The 10,525-nt window shown below is 36.8% G+C and overlaps 1 protein-coding gene across 1 annotated transcript; it reads left to right on the forward strand.

The window, feature by feature from the left end:
• Positions 1 to 9,018: 9,018 nt before the first annotated feature.
• LOC122725584 (40S ribosomal protein S24-like) lies at positions 9,019 to 9,417 on the forward strand. Its single transcript, XM_043962778.1, has one exon. The coding sequence runs from the start codon at positions 9,019 to 9,021 to the stop codon at positions 9,415 to 9,417; it is 399 nt and encodes a 132-aa protein (XP_043818713.1).
• Positions 9,418 to 10,525: the final 1,108 nt, after the last annotated feature.

Consider the following 10,525-nt stretch of genomic DNA (forward strand, 5'->3'; position numbering starts at 1 on the left):
GAGATGAGGAAGAGGGGTGGAATCTCAGATTCTGTGCTAATCACAGAAGATAAAAAGATGAAAACAAAACAATCTCTGCCTGCAAATAGCTTGCATTTTGTTTGAGAGTAGGGTTAGGAAGATATGTGTACAAAGATATAAGTAAATACCAAAATGTATGCATGGTAAATACAAAGTAATTTTGAAAGCTCTAAGCAATTCAGGGATCAGGAGTCATGAGTGAGATCACACAAGAGCTAAGTCTTATTGGTAAAGGTGGGAGGGAGAACATTCAAGACATGGGGGAAGAGCTAATACAAAGTCAGAGATATAGAAAATGGAATATTTCACATGACAAAAAGAAAGTAGGACAGTTTGGCTGAAATATGGAGTCCCTGAAGAGTACTAAGATGAAATAAGCCTGTAAAGGGAGGCTGGAAACATTTGTGAAGTACTTTAAATGCCAAACAAAAGATTTTGCATTTTATTATAGATGTTTTAAAGAGCCAGAGCAGAGGAGTGATTTGGTCAATTCAATTCAACAAGCATTTTCTTAGAAACTTCCTTTATGCTGGGCACTGAGATAGGTACCTTTTCACGTGTATTCTATTTAGATATCTTTGGTTAAATTCCTTGTTATTTTTTTTTCTCAAGAATTTATCACAACTGCTTATTTTCCAGAGTACAATATAGTTACACATATAGATTCTACTCTTCACATGTCTTTTGTGCATAAGCATCAACAAATTGGGCTACTACTTGGACAATGGCAAAATATTATTTCCTTCTGATTGTGTACTATTTGTAGTTGAGATGACTGGTTATATTTTTAAAAAATATTTGTGAGTATTTTAAGATAAGTATCTATGATTTGTCTAAGACTGAGCAAAATTTAAAGTTGCTAAGAGCTTTGGTCATTTTTTAACAAAATATCACTTTGCTATGTGAGAAGTCCATTCCAATTTCAAATTGTCTGAAGATTGTAGCCACAAGATGGCGATGTGTTCACACACCCTAGGGGGGAAAAAGTCTACTAACTATTTTGTTAAATTCATTATATTAATACAAATCAACAGACTGTGAGTACTTGGGACACAGATAAGCTTTACCATTTGTTTAATTTGCCTTTAAACTAAACACTAATGTTTTGTGTGTCTGTAATGCCACATATGTCATTCAACCTCCAATTCAGACAGGTTATAAAAAAATGAAAAGATAATAATACAAGAAATAATAGTTTTTTTAAAAAAATAGGATGTACTCTACAAGTTTTCTGCTTTAATTACTTTTTCCCCCAAATTATTGGACTGTCAGGACAGCATTGCTCACTGTGTGACTTTAGCCTTGTCACTTGACTTTTTATAATGGAGAAGTTTAAACTTTGTGATCTCTTAAGATTTCCTCCCTTTCTTTTTTTTTCTTTTTTTTTTTGCTGTTATATCCAATGATCCAGCAATAAGTGACTTACCTAAGATCACAAAAGTAGTTAGTAGTTAGAACAAGTGCTGAACTAGAACTCTCTTCTCCTGCCTCCCAGTTTAATCTTTTCCAGAAAGATTTCCTATCCTCTTACTGACCAAACAGGCCATTGAGTCTGCTGTCCAGGGAGCATGTTGCTAGTCTCTACCTAGCTGTGTAAACCTTGGACAAGTCACCTCACTATTGTGGATTTCACTTTCTTCATTTATAGAATGAGGATGTTGGGACAGAAGATCTCTAAGGTCCCTTTCAGTTTTACCCTTCTACAAATCTCTCCAGTACAGCAAAAATACCTTTCATTTCTATAGAAGAATTTCTCAATTCAATGACATTGATTAGGGACAGTGACAATGATTAGGGACAACACATTGTGCTGAGCACTGGGGATTCATATACAAAAAAGGAAATAGTCTCTGCCCTCAAGGAGTTTCTGGGAGTCTAGGGATAAAGGAGGGGAAATATAACATGGATATAGATAAATAGCAATGACTCCAGATTCAGATAATCTGGGTACTAATTTCTCCTGTGAAAATGTTTACAGTTACTGGGTGACTACAAGGAGGTGACTTAGCCTTCCTGAGGCCTGTTTTCTTCTTTTGTAAAATAAGAGGGTTGAACAAAGTGATCCATCAGTACCTTCCAGTACTAGATTTTGAAATTTAAGGAGTTAAAAATGTATCCTGTAATATCCTCCCCCACCTCCATTTCTGGCTAAGAAATCTCATGCTGGGGGCAGCTAGGTGGCGCAGTGGATAAAGCACTGGCCCTGAATTCAGGAGGACCTGAGTTCAAATCCGGTCTCAGACACTTAACACTTACTAGCTGTGTGACCCTGGGCAAGTCACTTAACCCCAATTGCCTCACTAAAAAAAAAAAAAAAAAAAAAGAAAAAAAAAGAAATCTCATGCTTATGGTTACCATTCAAGGTTTTATACTAACAATTGGAGCCTAAAGATGGCTATCTTCAGAAAATTTCACTCAGTGTATTCGGTTCTGTAGACTTTCCCAGTCCAGATACATTCCACTTTTGACACTGTTGTATAGGTCATATATGCTCACAGGAAAAGACAAATATTTGCAAGTAACAGCAAATCTCTAAGATTTATTGTTTTCTGTTTGTTAGGAAAGCTTCCCTTAAACCTTTCAATTTGAGTTTTCAAGCAATATCACTTTGTGTTTTTTTTTCTTTTCCTTGTGCACCCACAAGTGAAGTTAACACTGAATACAAAAAGGTATCAAAAATGTAGTTCACAAAAGGGAATAGGGGAAAAAAGGGCCTAAAATACTTACAAACTTGAGTCAACCTTTGAATAATGGAAAAGTTAAATTAATCATTCCAAATAAATTATATGAAGAATTTTAAAACCATGAGAGAAATATTAGTGGCAATACCCACAGTTTATCATAGAATCATATATTTAGAGCTAGAACAGTTTTAGAAGTCATGGAGTATGGCCCTCTCATATTTTTTTAATAGATGAGAAGACTGGTAAGATGGAGTGAGTTACCCAAGCTCACATAGTGTCAGAGGTTATAATTGTTATGAACTGATGTTTAATAAAGAGGTAAAATATGGAACGAGAAATATTCTATTTAGAGCCTTGGACTGGAGTCAGAAAGACTTGAATTTGAATGCTACCATAGATACCTTAGATAGATACCAGCTGTGTAACCCTAAGGTAGTGCAGCTCCTTTTTCCTTGATTTCCTCATCTCAACAATTACTTGATAGCCTTTAAGATCCCTTCCTGCTCTACAGCTATGATCCTATGATCTTTGCCAATGTATCATGGAAGAATCTGAGTGTTTGCCCACAAATCTTTTCTTTGCTATATTGTTTTCTTTCTCTAGGGTTTTTTGTGTGAGCAAATATGTTTTTAATCTCTCCTTTCAAATGCCCCTTAAAGAGAAATAGCCTCATCTTTATATATCTATGGTCTAAAAACCTTGCAAGATAAACTACTCAAACACAGAAAGTCATTTGCTTGGAACAAGTTCTTGACATACTTCCATATTCCTCAGTAGTTTTCTTTCATAGATATATTGACCTCTACTATGAGAACTATGTGTCTCTCAACAAACACTTTCCTCTTACCATTTTTTTTTCCTTCTCCATCATTTCCTCAAGCACTTTCCTTCTGGAGAGCTCTAATCAAGAAAAGTGTACTCTTCAGAACACACAGGTGAAGGATTAGGTGGGGGAGGGAGTATTACTTACAGTACCTTACTTGCATAGAGTAGGAGGAGGAAGGGAGATCTTTGAAAAAAACCAAAACTTCAAATTCCCTAGTTCTATTATCAGCATGGTTTCATTTATAATATTTTTTCCTTTTCTTTTATGAACCAACATTTGCTTTTACATTCCTTTCCCCCTCTTTGCATATTGCTTTGTCTTAAAATAAATTTCCTAAATTGATTTTCTTTTTTTTTTAATTATTGGCAGCCTCACAAAGCAGATGAAGGGCTGGCTAGCTTTGGAGCAGGAACACATGGGTTCAAGTTCTTCTTTTGATTTATTCTATCTGCATGACAATGGGCAAGTTACCCAAACTCGGTGTCCCCTAGGCAAATCTCTGAAACTAAAATTATAGAAGAGTCAGTGTTAGAGACGTTTTCATGCCAAGTTACCTATAAAAAGCCAGATCAATGATGATAATGTGTTTTTTTTTCAAGAGTTGGTATCTGAGTTCCTCAAACATATAGTTTCTTGTCAATTAGGAGTATGTGAACTCTCTCTCTCTCTCTCTCTCTCTCTCTCTCTCTCTCTCTCTCTCTCTCTAACAAATATTATTACTGCTTCTCTACCTCACAGAGTATATTCTTTAATTGACATCTCTATCTACAGTTTGTTCTACTCCACCATTCTGTAATGCTTCCAATAATACAAGGCTTACATTTCTCTTGTTTCCTCAAACTTTAACTCTCTCCATCTCTACTTACTAATTGGGCCAGGATTAAAATTACATTAAAGTACAGTGCTTCAAGTTAGTGTTTATGCTTGGGCTGGTTGGCCTTCATTCTCTAGCTTGAGTAGGAGGAAATTAAATCATGAAATACTCAATCCTCGAGAAAAAAGACCCAATAAATTACTAACCTCAGAAAGAGTGGAGGCTGGAAATGTCTTTGCAAGAGAAGGTTTGTGTAGGTGTTAATGGCCGTTTATACCCATAGTTGCATTACATTGCATAAATACTGTGAGACAGTAAGTAGATTCTAAAGTAATAGCAACCCTCTGTTGGAGGCTAGGTTGGATAGCTTGAGCCCACCAGGATAACTTTATTCTTTTCATGTTTCCTCACTGGGTGATCCCACTTACTTTACTTCAATAGTGACTCACATAATATTCACCTACGAAAGAGGAAAGGGACTTCAACTTGGTAAACTAAATTTTAGCCCATTTTAAAAGTTCTGAATGGAAATGTGCTTCTCCTAAGAACTTGAGGGGGTGAAATAGGCATGTGCACTTTAGACTGAGAATTTGTGTCTTCTGGTTCAGAAATCACATCTGTTTAGTGTGCTTTGTATAGTACCTTGTGTAGGTGTTTGATAAATACCATCTGATGAATTTGCATAATATCCCTTCAGTGAAAATTGCCTCAAATAACATCATTATGAATCAGGGATATCCAGTTAAATGAAGATGTCTGACATATTGGATGGAATAGGAAAGAAGAGAGAAGATTGGCTAACATGTTGGAATTTAAACATTATTAGTTGCTTCAAGTGTGTTTTAACAGTCATTCATTTAACTGGCCAGCCAGTCAGCAAGCAATTACTAAGGTCCTACTATGTGTAAAGCTAGAATCAGTGCATAAAGAGATAGCCTTGGAGTCAGGAAGATCTCAAATTTTGCCTCTGACTTAGCTATGTGACCCTGGGCAAGTCATTTAACCTCTTTTAGAGCCCCAAGGGAATTTCTAAGATTATAAATTGCAGAAAAAGTATCATCTTGCGTTGGTAGAAAATGCTCTTCACTGGGAATTCCCTACAATGAGATCACAAGTTCAGTTCCTATTCCTCTGGATAAGTCAGAGTGCTTAGTAGCAGGGAGATAAAAAAGATAAAAATAAAAGTTCCCACTCTCAAGATCTTACAGTCCCCCTGGGAAATTCAGTACATTATATACACAGATAAGTAAATACAAACAAAGTAATTTGGGGTCAGAGAGAAACTACTATCCCTAGGGGAGCCATGAATGGTATCTTGAAGGAAGTGGCTGCTGAGCCGAGCTTTAAAGTAAGTTAGGGAATTCAAAAGGGAGATATTAGGAGGGAGAACATTCTAGCAAGAGACAAGCTTTGCAAAGTTACAGAGGTTGTACAGGTCTTTAAGTGCTATCATGCTGCTGTGGTGATACAATTGTTGTCAGTGTTATGTACTGGTGTAACAGTGACTACCCTGGCCCCCATTTCCTGAGAGCAAGGTATATTACATTTCACCTCTCCAATAGGATTTTGTAGTATAAATAAGTGTGTTTGAGATGTTTAGTCCTTGATAATGGCTCAAGATTCCTCTGATTGTGTCCCCTCAGATTAGGGGTCCTTTGTTTCCCAGGTACATTTCACTATTTAAAATTCAAAGTAGCTTTTATACAAAGATTTACTTTAAAGGTATAGTGAGAAGAAACGCAAACATTCTCCTCCCAACACTTGGATGGAAGGGATATAATCTCTCCCTTACTACCACTTCAGTCTTTGGGAAGAGTAGGAGTATTAGATCCACAACTTAACTCAGTTCCTATGTGATGTGATCCCATCAAATTCCAAGTTCAACCCTCTCCTCTTTCCCCACCTTCCTCCTCCCCATTATATCCCAGCACCCTGGCTTTCTCAGGGCTTCCCTGCTGGGCTAGCAGCAACATTTGTTCTAGGATCCTGGCTCCAAGGTCAACTGTGACTGCATCTTCTGGGTCTGGGGACTCCATTACATCATCATCATCATCATCATCATCACAACAATTATAATATTAACATAGTGTTTACTCTTTGCCAGGCAATGTTCTAAGTACTTTATAATTATTACCTCATTTGGTTCTTACTACAACCCTGGGAGGTAGATACTATTATTATCTTAATTTAATGGATGAGAAAATTGATGCAAACAGAGGTAAAATGACTTGCCCAGGGTCATAATAGTAAGTGTCTAACACTGGATTTGAACTCAGGTCTTCTTGACTCCAGGCTTAGTGCTCTGTACCCTCTACTATCTAGCTGCCTCAGCATCCTAAGCCTAAAACTGAAAAGGACACATGAAACATATGAAAAACCTGAGCCTAATTCTTGGGACCACAAGACCTAAAGGACTGAGGAAAGGTGGATCTTTTCCCCACACTTCATTTAGTGGATGGGTGGGTGATACTCATGCAATGAATATAGCTGAAGACAAGAGAGAAAGAGAAAGACAGAGACACACACACACAGAGAAAGAGAGAGACAGAGGGAGACACAGAGACAGACAGACAGAGACAAACAGACAGGAAGAGAAATGAGATGGAGAGAGACAGGGACAGAGATAGAGACACAGAGACACAGTGGCAGTGAGACAGAGACAGAGAGGAACAGGCAGACAAAGAAATAGAGAGAGAAAGAGATTTCATAATCTGGTACTTTTAAAAACACAATCTGTTGTGGCTATGCAGCCAGTGGAGAAGAGGCTACTTCTACACATGTGTTAGGGAAACCCAAGAAATCATCAGTCAAGGGCAGGTCTCCACCTTAAGTGATTTGGCCTATATCAAGCATGGTTACACTGGTTTTTGATACCAAGACTTCATAGCTTTGTCATCAACTTCTGGCATTTCCTTAAATACACTATGATTAGCATTCCCTAATGACAAAAGGTCATTGCACCACCAACAAAACCCTCTAAACTTTCTCCTAGATCTTACATTTTGTGATCTTCAACCCCAGATGAGGGAATTGGTCTCAACCCTCTCTTAACTCTGGCCTCTCTCTAGTCATGCCAGGAGGAAGAGTGTCAGGTAAGCCTTTATTCAGGTAGATAAGATATTGGGATCTATGGAACATCAGAGGTTTATGTAATGTGTTAGAAACACTGACACATTGGATTTAGGAGAGAAAAAGAAAGAAAACACAACTCTCCCATGTGATCTGTAATCTCTTATGCATTCTTACATGTTCCAGGGATCCCTGTAAGATGTCCCTCTTCAGGGGAAGGAATTATGGGAAATTGGGTTTGAGACTTTTCGAATTTTATCAGATATGAAGTTGTTTACTAATATTTATTTCTTTTTCAATTAAAAGGTTAATCTGCTTTAGGTTACACATATTTTATCACAATAAGAATAAAAAATTTCTGAGTCTGAAAAGTTTGCTACTTCCTAAGTACCCTGAATTAATCAAATGAGATAACTATTGTAAAGCCCTTAGCACAGTGCCTGGCACATAGTAAGCACTATAAAAATGTTAATTATTCCTATGAGCAATCATTAATTAAAGGTCATTTTATGTGTGTAAAACACAGGATTACTGAGCAGATGAAATGTTTGTTCTTGAAATAAGGAAGAGTCCTGTATCTAGCATTTGCTAATTGAATGACTCTTGTTAAGAAACTTAACCTCTCTGTGCCTCAATAAAATCCCGAGTTTATCTACAAAGTCAGAGACTGGTTGCCAAATTGGGGATCCTTTAGTTACTGAGGAATTCATTCACTTTGGGAAAAGTAGAACACTGGGTAATGAACAGTAGGAGATGCCCAAGTTAGCTTGGGAAGTGCAGTTCTCTGTCAGAATCTTCCCTGAATTTTAAGCATAGGTTTTTGTGAACTTAAACCACAAGGATAGATGCAGAACAAAATGTATTAATTCTGTTTTACAAGCAAGGAATCATTTAGTTTAATTTTACAATTAGCAGACTAGAATGGAAGAAAAAGCCATCACTTTAATATAAGTCCTGATTGGCTGAGATTGCTTAGGCAAAGAATCCAGTGGCCAATTTTTTTTTTCAAAGAATGACTTAGGACTCAAAAAATCTTCAGTAAAACTCAGAAGAGAAAGTCATTAAACATCCATTTCTATCTATATCTTTGTCTAATCTATTATCTATATGTATATCTCCATCTATTGCTATTTCATCTATCCCTATATCTATAGCTACATACATATTAAAATATATCTACATAGATCTAGCCATATCAATATACTTCCAAGAATAAATAATTTTGTTTCCTTGGGTAGCTTCGATTTCTTTCTTTCTTTAGAATTTTCCCCAAGTTATAAGTAAAAGATAAATTTTTTCACATTGATTTTTTAAGACTGTGTTCCAAATTTTCTTCATCCTTCCCTCCCCACCCTAAGAAGACAATCAATTCAATATAAGTTATACATGTGCAGTCATGCAAAACATCTCCACATTAGTCAGGTTGTGAAAGAAAAACAGCCAAAATACCTGTAGAAAGAGGATCTAACAAAAAATATGCTTCAATGTGTATTCAAATACTATCAGTTTTTTCCCTGTTGCTGAATTGCATTGGGTAGCTTTGATTTCAACAAGAGTAATACTTTCCTTTCCCTCTCCTGCTGTTTGAGGAGCCGGGCGCCATCATGAATGACACTGTAACCATCAGAACCAGGAAGTTCATGACAAACAGACTTCTTCAGCGTAAACAGATGATTATAGATGTCTGTCATCCTGGAAAGGCCACATTGCCCAAGACTGAAATTCAAGAAAAACTGGCCAAGATGTACAAGACAACTCCAGATGTCATTTTTGTCTTTGGATTCAGAACCCATTTTGGTTGTGGCAAAACAACAGGTTTTGGCATGATTTATGATTCCCTTTATTATGCAAAGAAAAATGAACCAAAGCATAGACTTGCAAGGCATGGCCTGTATGAGAAGAAAGAGATGTCAAGAAAGCAGCGAAAGGAACACAAGAACAGAATGAAGAAAGTAAGGGGTACTGCAAAGGCAAATGTTGGTGCTGGCAAAAAGAAGGAATAAAAGGCACTATGAGGATGTTTATCCATGAAGATGATTTTTCATCTGAGCACAAATAAACAATGTAAAAACGTTTAAAAAGTAATGCTTTTTTAGACTTTTCATCCCACATTCCAGTTTTTTTAAATTTGATTGTGATCAAATTATGATATAATCAGTACAAATTCCCTGTACTGAGGCAGCTTTCAATCTATAACTGAGGAAGTCAGCTGAGTGGGTTGCCTGAGACAGGTTAAGTGACTTGACCAGGATCATATATTGAATTTTAATCCAGTCCTTCTTGATGCTACATTGTCTATAATTGGAAAATATGATCACTATACAACACTAGGTTATATAGTTAGTAAATGTTTAACAACTGAATTTCTGAGAAAAAATACAAACATTCCACACTTTAAATTCCATATGTCTTATTAACATTATTTCCATCACTTTCTTAAGTCTAGACAATAAAAAAGACCTATACAGCAAGCCCTGACTTCTCTTTCATGAGGCCACATGTCAGGCTCAGTGAGAAGCAAGACTAAGACTTCTTCCCTTATAACATCATCCCATTGACAACATCATTGTAGGAGTCAATATCAGTAGAGAGAGCATTGCCAGAGAGAAAAATGAGCAGAGTTCTATTTGCTAGTGCCTTCTTATATACACCCTGGCTTCTGGGTACCCAGTCAATCAAAAAGGCTTCTAACCCTGTGGTTAGCAGATTGGAACAAGTTACAATATCTAGGCATGTCTCTCCAAGGCATTTCCATTATATCTTATCCCCATTCTCCCCAAAGAAGCTCCCCAGCATTTCTGTGAAGGGAGATGTCGTCAAAAGCACTGTGTGAATGTGCTAGGCCTCCAATTATATTTTTAAGTGCTTGGAAAGTGTTTTGTGTATATTTTCTCATTTGATTTTCAAAATATCCCTGTGGTTTAAGTGTAGTAGGGCATGTCACTATCCAAATGTTAATGACTTACTAATGCATATGACACAGACATTTTGAAAAGGAGAGTATAGAGTCCAGGATAAGAAAATAATGATTGGGCACAAATCAGTTTCCTCATTACCTTCATACCTCAGATCTTTGGAGGCCTTCTAAGAGCAAACAACAATAGCTTTCTT

Source organism: Dromiciops gliroides, chromosome 4, assembly GCF_019393635.1.
Source record: "Dromiciops gliroides isolate mDroGli1 chromosome 4, mDroGli1.pri, whole genome shotgun sequence".
Taxonomy (NCBI): domain Eukaryota; kingdom Metazoa; phylum Chordata; class Mammalia; order Microbiotheria; family Microbiotheriidae; genus Dromiciops; species Dromiciops gliroides.

What these genes read in the sequence shown, in the direction of transcription:
- LOC122725584 (XM_043962778.1), top strand. Translation starts at nt 9,019, where the DNA reads ATGAATGACACTGTAACCATCAGAACCAGGAAGTTCATGACAAACAGA.